The 17,408-nt window shown below is 36.3% G+C and overlaps 1 protein-coding gene across 2 annotated transcripts in view; it reads right to left on the bottom strand.

The window, feature by feature from the left end:
- Mkp3 (Mitogen-activated protein kinase phosphatase 3) overlaps positions 1 to 17,408 on the bottom strand; it is a 51,264-nt gene that overhangs the window by 24,625 nt on the left and 9,231 nt on the right. The window contains exons 1-4 of one of the 2 annotated variants that reach the window (XM_074172563.1): positions 10,305 to 10,731; positions 5,740 to 5,982; positions 1,043 to 1,152; positions 842 to 977 (exon numbers count right to left, since the gene is read on the bottom strand). In XM_074172563.1, coding sequence (XP_074028664.1) covers positions 842 to 977; positions 1,043 to 1,152; positions 5,740 to 5,982; positions 10,305 to 10,716 — 901 coding nt within the window. In that variant the 5' untranslated portion in view covers positions 10,717 to 10,731. Of the gene's footprint in view, positions 1 to 841; positions 978 to 1,042; positions 1,153 to 5,739; positions 5,983 to 10,304; positions 10,732 to 17,408 lie in introns of those variants that run through there. The other variant, XM_074172564.1, reaches the window with a different exon arrangement.

Below are 17,408 nucleotides of genomic sequence, written 5' to 3'. Positions count from 1 at the left end.
ATCATTTATGGACTTCTGGCAAAATCTTCCAGGATTGGCTCACTCCAAGGCGTTTATTCAACCTTCGAAGCTTGATACCAAACAGTTGTTGGACTGCAGTAGGGATGAACTACGATGTCTAACAGGCCTTCTTACAGGTCACTGTCTTATGAATCATCATATGCAGAGACTCGGACTGTCAAAAAACGCCCCTGTTTGGACAATGATGAAACAGTGTGAGCAAACGCGGCACCCAACGCGTGGTAAGCTTTCTCATGCCTAATATCTGACAAACACGTTTTTTGGCATGTTCATAACCTCTGCTATCTCTCACCCTTTAATTCGGCGGTCGTCTAGCACCATTTGGTGATCTTTGGTGATGTTTTCGTCGGTAGTAGCAGTTTTTGGACGTCTCGAACAATCATCGTCTCCCAAGCTCTCACGGCCACGTTCAATTTCAGCTGCCCAAAATTTCACTGTGATGAATGATGGTGCAGAGTCCCCATACACAGAATATAACTCAGCTATGATTGACATAGGCGTATTGCCTTTCAAAACATGTATTTAATGAAAGTTCGATACTCGATTTTGTCCATTTTCATAAAAACATTCACAACAACTCACTCAAACGACTGGTACATAACAACTGCGCGTCCAAAATGGCTGAAACTTCGGTGAGTAACTCTCGACAGATGAACAACGAAACTCACTAGCTCATAGTTTTCAATAAACCTCCATATTTCAAATAACTTTTCCCTGAATCGGTTACTTCAAAGACACAAAAAACCTATTTCATATGACATTGCAACACTCGCTACTTATAAAGTTTTCGAGAAAAAAAATGGGAATACATGAAACTCACCTATGAATGCTATTGCACTCGGAAAATGACTTGCCAAGTTCTGCGACCAATGGTCGTTAATGTGAATCTGCAAATACTTCATGTTCCCTTGCTTCTCGAACACATTAGGAAGATCTTTTGTGACGTTAAGCACATACTGAAAAATATGAGAGAGAATTGTCAAGGAATAGACAAAAAAACATATTGAACGTTTATCCATACCTGTATATTGTGCCTGGCTAGAGCCTGACTATCTTCGCTGCTCGCTCCATTGCCCAGAAAGAGGCAAGGAAGTATTTCTACTGGAAATTCTCCTCTATCGTCTTCGAGTCCTGCAAAAAAACCGTACCTATTTCAATAACAGTTGAAACCTGAATTATGTTGATCCTTTGATTTATTTAATATTCAATTTCAAAATGAATCTTGCATGGAGAAAAAAAATTATGAAATAACTCATATTTTAGGTAAGAGATACGTATAGAACATGAATAATAAAACTTCACATTGTTGATAAATACATGATATACAGTCCGGCATTTGTATCGTCAACAGCAAATGCAGGAATTACTTCTCACAAGAATCCTGCACTGACACCCGTCGAATATAATCCAACGCCCTTCGTGGTATTAGTCAGGGAAGTAGTAGTTTTCTGATAGGTTTCAGTCCATTGACCTAGAGTGTAGGTGAGTTGAGATTAGCCCGAACAAACTGATTTGTTAATTGATAGTATTTCATTTGAACTTATATTTAGCTGATAAATAATAGGTATTTCTACTAACTCCTTTAACTTATATGGTTTGTGGATAAAGATACAATGTCTGTGACTCTGTATCCAAAACAAGCACCTCTCCCAAGCACCAAAAATGCAATACTCTTCTCGACGCGCCTTTCATCAGGAGATGAACATGGTATTTGGGAAGCGTGCCTATTTTTAGATTTATTCTAAACCAGAAGTTCCAATTTCACTTTTTAGACTGTATATTGAATCTTGAATTCTACCAATTATATTTTTCAGTGCCGGACGTGTAAAACAGTTATGATACCCGTATTGTAAAAACCATGCTAGTGCCACAGTTAAACCAAAGATTAAAATATTCCTAGATTTATTAGAATTCTGGAATGGAGTATGAATTCGCAATCAATAGTAATTGTTAACATGTTCAGTTTAATAATAATATAGCTATATCAATAGGTATTGCATTGTACGGAAATTTCACATGTTGAAATAGAAAAAGTATAACTGAAAAACAATGACCATTGTTTCTGTTTCAGAAAAATTGTAAACAGATGATATATATCCTTCACAATGTACAGGATGTTAATAAAAATAAACAAATCTTCAACTACACCATGACTACCTAATACAAGTATGAAATCAAATCAAAATATGCTTCATAACCCAAGTTCTAAACATCTTTTTGGCAAATATATAACAAATTTAAGCTATAAAATAATGCTTGAGACAAGAGCAGAGTATATAGACAGAACAAAATTAAGCCCAGTTGAATGGATACAAATATAAGTACATGAATATATGAATATTGAGTAAATGTAAATATAAAATACTATGCAATGAACATTGATAGCCATTTCTTGTGGATTTCAATAACTTGTTTACACAAAGCTACATGCCAATTACTCGATAGAACCTTGGTAGAATTTGTCTACACCATAATAGGGCCTCCCAACAAGGAATTATTTTACTTTCTTTCTGAATTTATTTTCATTATATATTCGCCTTAAATTAATGGGAAGGTGATTATATAACTTCTTGCTATTGAAAATAATAGAATTTTGTGTAAGGGCTAGAGTAGGTATTGGAAGGGAAATGAAGTAAGACTGACGTGTACTATAAGTTGAGGTGGTATTAAATTGATTTTTATATTTTTTGTGAATAAGACACACTGTTTCCAAAATAAAAAGACATACCAAGGTCAGAATTTTTTGTTTCACAAATAATGGGCGGCATGAATTCCTAGCCTTGCATTAATATCTAATGGATCTTTTTTGTACAGAGAATACCATATTGAAACGAAATTGTGCACAATTTCCCCAGAAACAAATTCCATAACGTAAATAGAACTCAATTTTTGCAAAATAAACTGATCTAGTGATAGTAGTGTCTTAACTCTCTTGCAACAACTCTCACTGCATGACATCCTGCTGCTGGTCTTTTACATGAGTCATCAAAGGAATCAAATTTTAGATTTTCATCAATAAAGAGCCTAAAATTTTGTTTTTCTCTAAATTTTCAATTTTTACATTTTCCAAGGGTATTTCCCCTATGTTACATCTAAACGTGATCACATTCGTTTTGTCGATGTTGAATGATAAAAGTATTTACTATATTTCACATTCAAAAGGCTAATAAATTCTTATTTTTAAAACCAACTGTAAAACAGAAAACAACATTGCCAGTTTATCGGTTCCACTCAATTTCTAATTTTTATATTATTCATTTGTTTCTTGGTATTAAGACAGGACTCTAGTGAAGTTTGATGTTTTCTAATTGCTTATCACAATATCAGTGAACAACTATTTTGTAGCAAAAGCACATTTTGTGTCATAAGTGAAACAAAAAAAACAACTGAAGATCAATCATCGCAATTAATTTATTAGGATTATTTATCCTTTTTTGCGTATTGCAATGCAAATTGTGATGAAAACAAATTATATCATACTGTTCGTATGTTTATTCATTTCTGCTTCAAAGTGGAAATTAGTTACATTTGGAAATGAAGCAGTATAACTCACTGACTAAATTCTCCTTGCAGCATAAATTAAATTTGTTCGACCCTTTCCCTAAATTAAAACTTGACTAGCTCAAAGAGTGGTTGAACCGGAATTTCAACGAAATCTGTTCACCATTGAAAAGTTATAAGTAGAGAAAAATCTGAAAAATATGTAGTTGAATACAGTGATAAACCAAAACAGGTAAAGCAGGTCCGTTTTATGATACCTTTTGAATATATAGATTTGAGGAAGTGAACTCGATAAAAGTATGTGAATACATACGTAGGAGGTCTGTTTAAAAAATAAGATGAATGTTTCAGATTCTAGGAATGCAAATATTAAACTTTTCCAGTAATGTTGGGCAGTCAACTATGCTTTCGATAATTTTATAGGTTAGTACAACACTATAATATTCACGCCTTTTTTCGAGACTGCAAAAGTTATGCTTTTGTAGCAATTCAGAGTGGGTTGTTCCTATTGGAGGATAAATCCCATCGGTTTTTAGGCTTAGCAGTTTTAAAAATCGTCGTTGAATTGCTTCAATTCTATCAATGTGATATTGATAAAAGGGGCTCCACACAACTGACGCGTATTCTAACTTTGATCTTATGAAAGCATAGAATAAAGTTTTTAGGTCGAAGTTTCTTTGAAATCGCTACTGTTACGTGCAATTAATCCGTACAAACGACGAAGAGGTTACAACATTTTCGATTTGCCTATTAAATTATAGTGCAGTATCAAATGTGACGCCAAGATCAGTAAATGTTTTTGGTCTCACCAGGGAAACGTTTTCTATTGAATAATCAAAGATCAAAATATTCGTTTTCAAACTGTAGGACATGACCTTACATTTATCCGGGTTCAGCGAGAAGTTATTTCGATAACACCATTCTACAACCCGTCCTACGTTTGCTGAGAGGTTCACACAATCATCTATGTTCTAAACGAGGCAGTATAGTTTTAGATCATCGGCATATAAAAGGAAATACACATCTATAACATCTGCAATACCATTAATGAATATATTGAAGAGCAACGGTCCCAGATTTGTACCTTGTGGAACACCGGAAGAAGCACTATATTCGGTAGATCTGAAACCATTGAGCTGAACATATTGTTTTCGATCCCGTAGATAGTACTGAAAGAGTGCTATTAAGGATGGAGATAATCCAAAGGCTACTAATTTGTTCAGTAGAATGCCGTGGTCAAGCCTGTCGAAGGCCTTGGAAAAATATGTGTAAATAACATCAGTTTGGGCCCTATTGTCAATAGATTCAGCAATATGTTGGGTTACAGTCAGAAGATTGGTGACCGTTGAACGATTTTTCATAAAACCGTGTTGGTTTATACTTATATTGCAACTAACATGTCGATATATAACTCGCTCCAGCAGAATCTCAAAAACCTTTGCAAAGTTGCAAATAATAGAGATAGGCCGATAATTTGAAATATCTCGTCTATCTCCTTTCTTGAAAATGGGACAGACTTTTGATGATTTCCACATCCTTGGTATTGTAGCCGATCTTAAGCAGATATTAATTAGTATAGATAGAGGACGAGCAAGCACAAGTGCACAATCTTTTAGGATGAAAGGTGGAATGTCATCTGGACCAGTGGTCTTTTTAGACTTGAGCGACCTTAGTGCCTCGTATACTTCGTTTTCACTGAAGCTTGATATATCAAGAAAGTTATTATTATCAATATCAGAGTTTGGTTGAAAAGGGTAAGAAACGGTATACGATTGTTTGAAAAGATTGGCAAAACCGTTTACGATATTAGAGGGTCCCTCCAGCAATTGACCTTCAAAATTCAGTACTTGTGATATTTTGGAGCTACCTCGTTTATTATTTATAAATGACCAAAATCTGTTGGGATTGATATGTACTTCTCCCTCAGTTTCACCTAAGAATTTTTTATATGCAATGGAAATGGAAATTCACCTCATTTTTTGAACAGGCCTCGTATATATGCATATATAAGTAAATATGTGAGCATGGGCATGAGGGCATTATGATGAGGTGTTATTTACATTTATGTAAAGTAATATTGCAATATATAGATGTAAAACGAATATTGAAATGTTTATGTATATGGTTCCTCATGGAAATAATAAATCTTGATTGTGATATTCAAATTATAGATGTCGTCTACTGTATGATCCTTTCGACTTTTGTACATTAACTCACCCAATGAACTATCGCATCTATCGTCGGTGTCCGAACTTTCTGTTGAACTGTTCGCCGTCGAAGATAAGCTGGTCCTGTGGGGGCGATGCAACGGCGGGGCCGAAATACGGAGCGATCTCAGTCCCATCAACGGTAAGGGGTCTTGACCAGTGGGGGCGGTCAGCGCCCCCCCGGTGCTGTCCAATAGCTCGGAACAGCTATCGCACCACTCCGGGAACGAAGATCTGAAGGAGAGGAAGCCATCTGAAACAAAGGAGAATCGGTAAATTTTTTTGAACTGTACATAATTATCGTTTACTCATCATATTCAAAAATTATGACTGACAGACTAAATAAATGAATAAATGACAACTAATTTGACAGATGTAGCTTCAACAAGATGGCCGTTATCAATTGTCAAACTTCGAAAGTTCCTGTTGGAAGACCCTATATAACTCCATCGCAATTTTCGGAAACTCAGTTAACGTCATCACATGATCACCACAAATCTACCGTAAAACTCAGAACAGACCCTTACGAAGACGTCATCTATGAGATTGAAAGAAAATTCAAACTCTGCTTATCCAAGATAAACAAGGATAAGACTTATGATTCGCTGTCTAGTTTATGAATCACGAAAGATTTGTTTTTGGGTTCCGGTTTCATCTAATTGATTCACAATGTGAGCTGCAGAGAAAGACAGAGAAGGATCGATGTTTAAGTTTGATTCCGCATCAAACCATCTTGGAATCCCTCGTGTATCTTACATAAGCAAGGTTTAAGTTTTCTGTCGATCCTATAGATAGCGGTTTGGTGAACGGAGATGATCAAGATGATTTTTAAGGACAATTGAGTCCAACCATTCTTTCGAAGTTCAGCTTAAAACCGCTAATGAGATCTACGGCAGATCGAAACAGCACTGCCTGATCTGTTTTTGATATTAAAAACTGTATGACAACAAAGATCAGCGACTCCATTGTTTCCTATCGTTGGCGTTGGCTCGAGAGGTTCTGTATCTGTGGAGTAGGGAGGGTGAGTGTAGGCCCACAGCACTTAGGCCACATGTGACCCATTGTACATCCTCCCAAGGAGTTGTCCTCCTAGGTCATCGTCCATCCTGTCTTTTCCAGGAAGGTAAACAGGTCTCTGGGAGACATCTCCTTTATATCGGCAGGTGTAGGCCAAGCCTCGCCGAACACACACTCTCTTATTGACGATAACTCCGGATATTCGCATAGGACAGTTTCATCTTCCTGTTCACACATCTTCCATAGAGATGTCTCCACTAGCCCCATATTGTGGAGGTGTTTCCTTTCTTGACAGTGGCCAGTTAGAAATCCTACTGTTGAGCGTAGATTTTTCCTGGTCATCACCAGATATTTTTTCGGCGCCAGCTTCCCAGGGTCGCCCAGCGTGATCCTGGCAAGATTGCATCCTTTTATTTTATCCCATCTTTTTAAGGATTGAGCATGGGTTGACGTTTGGCTAGTTCCGCAATTGTCGAAGTCATCAGGCCCTTGGTGCCACTTGGTTTTAAAATTCTTAGTCCAGCCGCTTCCTTGGCTAGAGAGTCGGCAATGCGATTATCTTTACTCATGTCGTGCCCCTTAACCTACCTCAGGATAATGTTATTATCTACCGAGGCTTTGGCTAAATTTTGGTGGCACTCTAATACTAGCCCTGAGGTTACACGTTGACTGTTCAAGGGTAATAGGGCTTGTCTGCTATCAGTGCAGATTGTTATGTTTTTGCCAGAAATTCCTTTCCTGGTTATTTCTTTTGTGGCGATTGAGATACCAGCCAGTTCTGTTTGGACCACGCTGGTATTTTTTCCCATTCCTCACTTAATCCTTAGGCCTAATGATCCGGAGTACACTCCACATCCTTAGCCTTCTTTGGTTTTTGAGCCGTCTGTATATATGCGTATGGTATTTGTGGCATCTGACTCAGTGTTCTGTTTTATTTGTATTTTGTAGGGTTTATTAAACACAAACCTGGGTTCAATTGCATCACTGGTTGCCTGCAGCAGAGGTTGCGCAGTAAGCGCTTCTCGCCATAGGTTCAGCCTCAAATGACTCATTTGAGTAAGTGCTTTCGGTAAGTGCCAGAAAATAAGGACTGTTTGTTTGTAAATGTTGATGCACGGAATTAATATTTACGTTTTTCAACGCTGCAATAGATTTGAAAGTTGCTACTGGTCTAGCAGCAATTAAAACCAATGTTCTAATGAAGGGCCCTGCATGATGACTGTCAGAAATACTGTTCAGATGACAGTGGACTGTCATTTCACTTTCGCCACGAAATACAGTCCTGGATGTTTTTTTCAGCACCACCTTTCTCCACTGCATAAATTCGATCATTCTAATGTTTTCGAAAGAGTAAATGACCAGATTGTTAATCATACGTGACTGAAATGAAAGAAGTAGATTCAACTTTTGTCACGGGTGCTAATGATTACATATCAAGACGTAGAATATTCCGACTGAAACGCCTTGCAAAATATTATGAAACATTTCAGGAGTAAACTACCCTTCGGCCCTCCGACAGGGGTAGACTCGACTTTTCAGATTGGTGGCAATGACAGCATAAGAAGAGAAATGAAAATATAAAGTTTGATCGAAATATTCTGATGGAAAGGCAAAATATTTTAGAAAATCATCATAGTAACTATCCCCTATAAGGAAGGGTAGATTGTAATTATATTCAGACAATATTCTCCTGGTCAGCAAATTATCCACACTTAAGTTTATCCTAAATCACCCCTATGCAAGCACAATCCAGAATTGGCAACCATGTGTGTGTACACCCCGGATAAGGCGACCGCCTCCGAAAATCCAACAGGTTTTCCCTCTCCATCACGTACTTGGGCCCGTCTCGTTTCTCGTTTCCTAGCAACAGTGCATCGCGACAGGGAAAGTAGGTCCAGCTGCAGGCGCAACGCCATGTACCTCCTCTGGAATCTGGATTCGTTCCACTTTTCGACCTACTTCAAAACTGGTGAACTCCGATCGCTCAAGTCGAGTACTTGTTTGATATATACTTCGGAAGGTGATCGATAAATTGTCGTGGTGACCCTGAATCAAACTTTATGAACGAATAGGAACCAAAAATCACGATTTTCTAAGACGAGAGAATGAAGTTTTCCAAGAATTTCCAGTAGTAGATGTGTCTCTTAACAATTGTTTTTTCTGCGGAGTCTTGTTTCGCCATCTTTTGATTGGCGTTTCCTAAATTCTCTTGAAAAACAACATTCTTTGTATAATTTCTATTGATCTTATCGAGTATTTTTTCAAATATAATTTTTCAAATTCAAAATATCAACACTTCCCTCAGATATTATTCAGGGTAACTCTTCGGGAACTGCGTCGATAGATATTGCAAAAATTATAAGTAGGAAAATTATGGAAATGGCGTTGAGTGCAATTCAGCTTCATTTTATTGCAGATTTATAATCTAATTAAAATTCTAGATCTATTTCGTATCATAAACTTTCACCTATGTACATTTGCGGGAGACTTTTGGGACTCCTAGGAAAAGGTATATACTAAACAATTGATAGTCCAAATTTGTTGATTTTCCATACAGGGTTTCTAAAAGAAATAGTATAAACTGTCCTGGAAAGACAATTTTTCATATCAGATATCAAATATTTCGGAAACCTTGCAAGATAGGTAAAAAGTGTGAGATCAGTAGAATCTAAATCTGTAATAAAAAGGAGGATGTTCCATTAAAAAAAAAACTGTTTCAAAATCTGTTTTTCCGTTAATCAGCTGTCGCCCCCATACGAACGACAACTCTCAGAAGTTGAGAAACTTGTGCGAGCTAAGGACTAAAGAGGTCTTACCTTTTAACGTGTGATTCCTAACAATTTGAAACAACAAAGTCCGCGCTAACTTCGTATATAATCGGAAGGGTTTGGAATATGAAACTATTTTTACAGAATTGTACTCCATGTCATTACCATACCACCCAATTCTCTTAATAATTTTTTTCACAAAATCTATCGATGCAACTCAAAAGTTGGGGTGGACAATCTTTAACAATATAGGGGGTAGACGTATGGAAAACTACATGCTCATATGGCAACTTGGTAATGAAAATAGAAGTACCCCAGAACTTTCATGGAATCATTTTAGAGAGTGTATACGTTTTTTTTGTAAGGACGGTGACCTAAAAATCTTAAAATCAGTTAAAAATGAATGACTAGCGTTTGTAATGGTTTATATAACTACCATAAACTGAATATAACAATAGGATAGCAGAAATTTACGAAAATTTGTCATATGTAGCATATGAAATATACTTCCCAGCTAAAACGATATGTGTACAAATATTTATAAATAAATTATTACACATTATATGATTATATTTATTATATTTATAACTAGCAAACCCGCCGAACTCCGTTTCGCCACCAGATGGCTTCGTTTTATGTAACATTTCGTTTGGTGATTAAAAGATGAAGAAACATTTTTTTTTGTTTTATATTTGAAAAGGAAAAATTTTATTTCATTTCACAACAGTAATGAAAATGCAAAATTAAATGAATTGTTAATGGAAACCAATTTAGTGTGTGAATATTGTACCTGTGATTGGATCGACCATCTTCAACGTGATGTCGTATCCGTCTTGCCCTTGCCAATAAATGATTGGATATTGTAACGTATCGTACAAACGATGTGTCTCGTTTACACGATGCATGATATTGCTTCTTCGCTGAACGACAATGTCTCGCGATTTAGTTGGATCGCCAACAATAATTGCAGCAACATCATTAACGGTGGGTGCATTGAATTTTCGCAGATGTTCACCTGTTGGGGTACAATCCGCTCTTATGACAAATTTGTGCGTATCCGATGGCATTCGTTCCAATGCTGTTTTGAACATATTAACCACAGCGTTATTAGCGTGAAAAAATGCTTGCAACTGTTCAATAATTCCTCTCTTTAACTGTTGTGTTCCCTGTATATTGCACTGCACATTCAGCTGATCCACCATCGACGAAATGAAATATATTTGCAGAAATTGATGCGGTTCATCTGGTTTTGGCACCATTGAACCATGCAAATGATATATTTGTCCTTGTATCTGTAATTGCAAACAATCATTTGTTGAAGAATACGGTGTAACTTCTGATCGTGTGATGGTGTAGTATGTGGTGTATATGTAGTTGTATATGTATGTTGCAATTCATTGTGTTGGTGTGAGTGATTGGTTATGTGTGTTGTATCTTTTACCTTGCAAGTCGGCATGAAGCCGCTTTCTCGAATGATATTAGCTACAAAGGAAGTCATGCGAAAGCAGTTATTGTATTCAAGGATGTGTTGAAGAAAATGGCTGGAATCAGGATCACTTCCATCGAATAATGGTTTCAGTGGCTGTGGTGGTGTAAGTAATGGATCCAGTTTGACTTTTCCACTTGCGCAGCACAATCCAGCCGTTTCTCTTTTGAACTTTAACGCATTGCAATATCGGCATACAGTCGTCATTGGTCCAATATCTAAATTTTCATCATCACTGTAGTTCGCAGTGGGATCATATTGAAATGCCAAGCGATTGTATGATGCCAATGATCTTCGTGTGCTCAGGCGTTGTCTCAATCGGGCATTTTCTCTTATTATATTTTGTCTTTCTTCACTTAAGTTCTGTGAATACACTTGTTGCTGGCTTGCATGTCTTGTGCGGCGGCCGATGTTCGCACATCTTCCTCTAGGCATTTTGGACTATTGACAGAGTGGTGAATGTAACCTCAAATGTACGATCCACATAATTTACACAGTTCAACTTACCACCTTAAAGACAAATGCCTGCTGTTGAAATTGAATAATAATTTGCACAATACACGTGATTGATTTGATGGTTACCAATTGAAATGTTAGCAAACGAATAACTTATTTTTTTTACTTTTTTTTCACAATTTCACACTGAACACAATACCGGTTTGTCACATGAAATTAACCGAGCAGAGAACAATGAGTAGCTGTCAAACGATGTATCACGCACCGGCGCCATCTACTTAAAATATTGGTTTGTAGTACATGCTATGTATCAGAGATGGCGCTGTATGTGAAAAATGATTTTCCCGCTTTTCTGTTGAATTTTTCCTGAATTTTCTTTGCTATAATCCTCACGGAGCCCGAGACCTTTCCAACGAATGCAAAACCGTGGAAATCGGTTCGTGCGTCCTGGAGTTATAGCGTCAGGAAGGAAAACCCGACTTATTTTCATATAGTAGATTATATTGTTTTGTGAAAATACTGTTTTCGGAACAACTTGTTCACTTTTCGCCAATCACATTTAGCAGAAATCAAACAAAAGTATCACTGTATTCGAAATGCTACCTTTCAAATGGGAAGCTTTGAATTTTGACCTACACTGTATATTTTTTATCAAAAATATGGAGGCACCTAACCTAGAAAATATCATCATGGCAATTCAACTTATCGTCCAATCTATGAATATTCCAAAACTGAGAAGAGGTTTTATTCACTACAAATATTATTCAATTGAAAATTTCGACTTTCTTTGTAGTCCAATATCGGACCTTTTGAAATTATCGGGTACTCTACAAAACAGTAACGGTCAAGATAAAATGAAAAGACTACACTGACAAAACGAATGTGCGAGTCTTATAATAATAGAAACGTCAACGTATGATTGTTTACATGTAGGTAATTAGTACAACGCAATAGGCCCTTATAGCCTTGTGCTAATTAGCTTGTTAAAACCGCTTCAATTTGCTACAGCTTTTATTATGTCAGATGCAGAAGTTGAGTGTATGAAATATATACGTATGCGACTAAAACCTCTAGAGTTGTGCTCTATATCATATTATGAAGTTCATGAAACTTTCTGACACCTGTAGAGAAGTTGGTACGAATAATATGCTGGTGAAAAAACGTGTTGAGGTCGTTTGTGTAAAGGAAATTGTGACACCTAAAGTTGCACAGAATATGTTTTTCATGCTATCTTCATTAAAAATAATACAATGTTATTTTTAATACTTTTCAGTACTAGTGCCATAACGATGGGTGTACTTATATACTGAAGAACTCTATTATTTTAACGACTCCGTACAATTACTTTTTTTCATATATATCGCAAAAAAATTACCGAGTCAGAATATTCGAATTATTTTTAATTTTTAAATAATAGATACCGAATCCTAGATGCATTCTGAGTAACCCTAATATAAAGTATTATGCTTGTTAATTAGATAAGTAAAATGTATATAAGGTCAGTTTTTTTACAAAGTTATCCTAATCAATATTGAAAATGATGTTATGAAATTACTATAGTATATAGTAGAAGTCAATTCGAATGGCATTAAAACTAAATAGTTACCGAACGTCGGCAGTTTCTTTGTATGGCGTGGGCGACATAAACCTCATATGAGATCTAATAATTATTTTTATGTGGGAGGTTTTATATGTTATCAACTAGTAAATTTATCAGATTAGGTATTTAGCTTCGTATAGACTGTACCTGACGTTTCGCTACCTTATGTTTCTGAAGTTATTCTATGGAACATGGATGTATATATTATTTTTGTATCCCTCGCCACACTGATTATTAATCAGTGTGTAATAATCACCAACCCTACTCTACAATCCACAATTCCGGATATTACTACACTATATACATATTCAACAGCTTCCGGTTCTAGTGTCGTCATACTTAAGCATTGTACCAACGAATCAGCATCAGTGTTCTGTAGACTCTTTAACTTGTCTTATAAAAAAAAAACAGAAAAATCTTCCCAATAAATATAGACCGGTTGCTTTACTACCTACCACTCGTATCGAAAATCATGAAAAAAACTCTTCATCAACTCACTCTCAAACATTTGGAATATTTCAATAATCAATATGGATTCTTTTGACTGATGTGCCTAGCATGAGAATTTATTAATTCAAACTTCGATGTTACAGTTTTACAGATCGTCTTTGTTCGTAGCTTTCCAACTTTCTCGATGGGTCTATCTTGGACTTTATCATTAAAATTGGTATTCTCCAAGGATCCATACTGTCGTCAATAATTTTTCCATTAGGCATCAATGACCTTTTCGAAAATACCCGAAATTCAATATTTTGTTCAAGTGACGACTCACCTTGTCTTTCCGTTTGGTAGCCAGAACATCAGCTGTCAATACAATTTTTCACTGACATGATAAAATGAAGATCTAAAAAAAATCAGCTTGCCAAGTTTATGGTAATGAATATTTTACGATAACTATGTAACGTTCAGGGGTAGTTAATTCCTATGTAAAGAAAGTCACAAAATCGTGTTAGTCATATCATTTATAACTCAAAAATGGCTGGACCGATTTTCATTGTTTCTGATATGTTGGATTCGTCTTCGTCGTCTGGAATAACTATTGAAAAAACTGAAAGGTAAACAAAATGCCGTTCGGTTTGTTATGGTGCCTGTGAATAATTGTTATACCACAATAGAAGCAAAGTCAGCAATATCCAAAACGTTATTACAATATCTCCAGCGAGAAGATCGACGCCGTAATGCAAACAGTCTGTGGATTAAATTAGTGGATGTAGCCATTACTACGTGGTAGGAAATCATCATGAAGAATGAGAAATAAAACTTTCTATGTTTTTTACCACTTGTATTTGTAACTGACGTTACTGCAGTTTCATCCTATAAGGAAATACAAACGTATTCGTTTAAAAATGTTCTTATAGGACGAAACTGTAGTAATGTTAGTTACGAACACAAGTGGTAAAAAACATTGAAATACCGCGCAAGTTCGCGAATCAATCCTCTGTAGATGAAGAAGAAATCGCCCTAGAGGAGCGCCGTGGGTATAAGCAAATGAAGTACATGCATTATTATGAGTATCATCACAAACGAACGAGAGTCCACAAAAATGAACCCTGAATCACTAATCTACAAGTATTTTCCTTCGGGTTTAAGAATTTATATGCTAAATAAGAGCATATTACAAGATTTTTATCCCAACACCAAACCGTTATTTTCAACACCTCGACAGGTGTTTCAATCACCAAGTGGAATCAAGAGGAAGATTAAACTTTCTCTTGAAGGTGATCACTTGGTAAAACTCCAGTAATATCCATTAATCCACCAAAGGTTCCAAACAGTGCATTACAAGTAGCTAAATAAGAGGGTAAAGTTATTCTTAGCGTTATTTATATTCATAAATATTTAAATCATTTGATATTAAGATGGCATGTTATAGTTAACTGTGCTTTTGATTTGACGAATTCGACAACTTTCATAGTCTCGACGTCGCCTCTTAGTAAAAACTCTGCTCTACCAGCATTCTTTCTACAATCTCAGGCTCAAGCACTTCATCGATTACATAAACCGTGAGAGTTAGACTTCGACACAACGTTTCAACGGCAGGAAATGGGAACAGCGAGAAGTACCGCCTATAATACAGCTTCCGGTGCATCAACACCTGACCTTACTTCGGCCTCTCAAATCGTGATTTCACGCTACGATACAGGCACTTGGATAAATAAGATTGCTATAAATATCCACTGAATGGATAGATATCATTCATCGCTATGGATTTTTCCGATTCAAACCGAATTAGATCATCGTATTTGAATTTAACCCTATTAATACAGAATTTCCAAATTCGACTCAATATTACTTCTCTGTTGCTCGTTAGATTTGGGACGATTTAAATTTGACACGATGATATCTTGAACTCGATATCTTGAACTCGATACAAATCAAAACATACGCATACACGTTTCAAAACATTTGAAATGTGAAGCTGTTAGGTTTTCGCGACCATATTCTACTACATCAGTATGTTTTGTCTAGTTTGAAACTTCTTCAGAGGTGTTTTCATCTTGTATAACCGTCTCGGACATCCGACCACCTCTTAAGATAATAGCCATGCACGTCAGGAAGAAATTACAGAATACGACGGCGCATAAACCGACAAAAAATGTTGATATAGCATTTAAAATATAGTAAAGTTCATTCTTGAAAAAGTAACGTAAGATTTGAAGAATGTAAGCTTTCACGGCCGAAGTCTGTGTTAAAGCTATTTTTCGGGTTTTCGTCCGAGGTCCGCAGGTTTTCATACGTGACGTTTCGTCTACTACTGTGGTGGACATTATCAATGGCGATGAAGTAATGGTGTGTACACAAACAAGGTCGGGCAATCCAATTATGAGAAATCAAGCCATGCCCATCTATGAAAATATAAAACCGAAGAGAAAGTGTTAACCCCGAAGGAGCATAAGCCTGAATCAAGGCTCCCACAATCTAGTGTAAAAAAAACGTATTGTCAAAACTGAAAATAAACGTTGATAATGGCTATCGCAGTGGTAGACGAAACATCAGGCATAAAAACCTGCAGACCACGGCCAGAAAAACCGAAAAATAGCTTTGAAAAAGTAAGAATTCCAGAAACAACTCAGTTTTTCAATAATTTATCGAAAGTGCATTGTTTAAATAATATTTTGACTACATTATCGCACCACCTCAAATTTGGGATGTTTTCGACTTTCCAAATCTGCTAAACCTTTAGTCCGATTTGGACTAATAATTACCATTGTATAATGGGTGTTACAATAATATTGTGTTATTTCCCAAAATTCTCAACACCCTGTGGAATATATCTACAATTTGAAAACAAACTGAAGCCATAGGTATTCGTTTACTGATTCTTTCAGTTATGTTCGCTAATTAAAAAAGTTAGACGCTTCAACAACAAAGCATGCTTTTCATCTATAAATCCTTCTCTTCTCTCTTTTGATTAACAAACAAAAAATAGACAAGTATTGGCAATGTCATCTCCCCTTACTGAGACGCTATATATGGGATCGACAAATCGACTTGATGTACGAATATCAATGATCACCGATACTTTTCCGCGGCAGTCTATTACAAAGCTCCATTACAAAGCCCCCGAGTAGAAAAAAGGTAGGACATAACCCCATAGGACCAAGTGGCTAAGTATAAGCAGTTCAAAAACGGATCCAAAAATGTATTGAAGGGAAGAGCTGAGCTTTTACCGAGAAAATATCAACCAAAATATAGTCTTATATTTTGTATTTACAAAGAAAAAACAACTGCAGGTTTTCCATTAGTAAAAAAAGAAATTTAACTCAAAAAGTTGCATCTTAAGAATATACAAATTCCACAACTTTGTTAATTGCAATAATGTCGTATCTTCAACCAGACTGTGGACAAACCGTTGTCTGTCATTTTTTTAAATTGAGGGTAACTGACAATTTTCATAGTTCGACTCCACACGAACCTAATTCATAAATAAAGTTTTTTATCGAGTTCAACCAACGGCCCTTCATAAGCGATACATTTAACAAATATTCTCCATCTTCAAGAGAGGTAAAATCCGTCTAGCATGTCGCCCATAACATCCCAAAAAAGAAAACAATCAAGGTTGCACATCTCGTACACTAAACGTTAATAGTAACAAAAGAACCATATCAAGCATTGTGTTGATACTCTACAATAAAAATAATTGTCGCGTAAAGAGGATATCCTTTACGAAGGATAGCATCGAAAAAAGAGTTTCTATTGTTATGATGGCGGATATAATTATTATTACTACTCCAACCGGAAACGAGGCTATCCCTTACCTGGAAACGGCTCCAAACTCGGAGAGGAAAACGCAATTCGATAATTGAAATACATGGTGGTCGCAGATGCTAGTATTGTAGAGCCACTGGACT

This window comes from Leptinotarsa decemlineata, unplaced genomic scaffold, assembly GCF_025532065.1.
Source record: "Leptinotarsa decemlineata unplaced genomic scaffold, Ldec_3_MD MMD2_tig00000133_RagTag_RagTag, whole genome shotgun sequence".
Taxonomy (NCBI): domain Eukaryota; kingdom Metazoa; phylum Arthropoda; class Insecta; order Coleoptera; family Chrysomelidae; genus Leptinotarsa; species Leptinotarsa decemlineata.
This window is presented reverse-complemented; position numbering and strand designations above follow the sequence as displayed.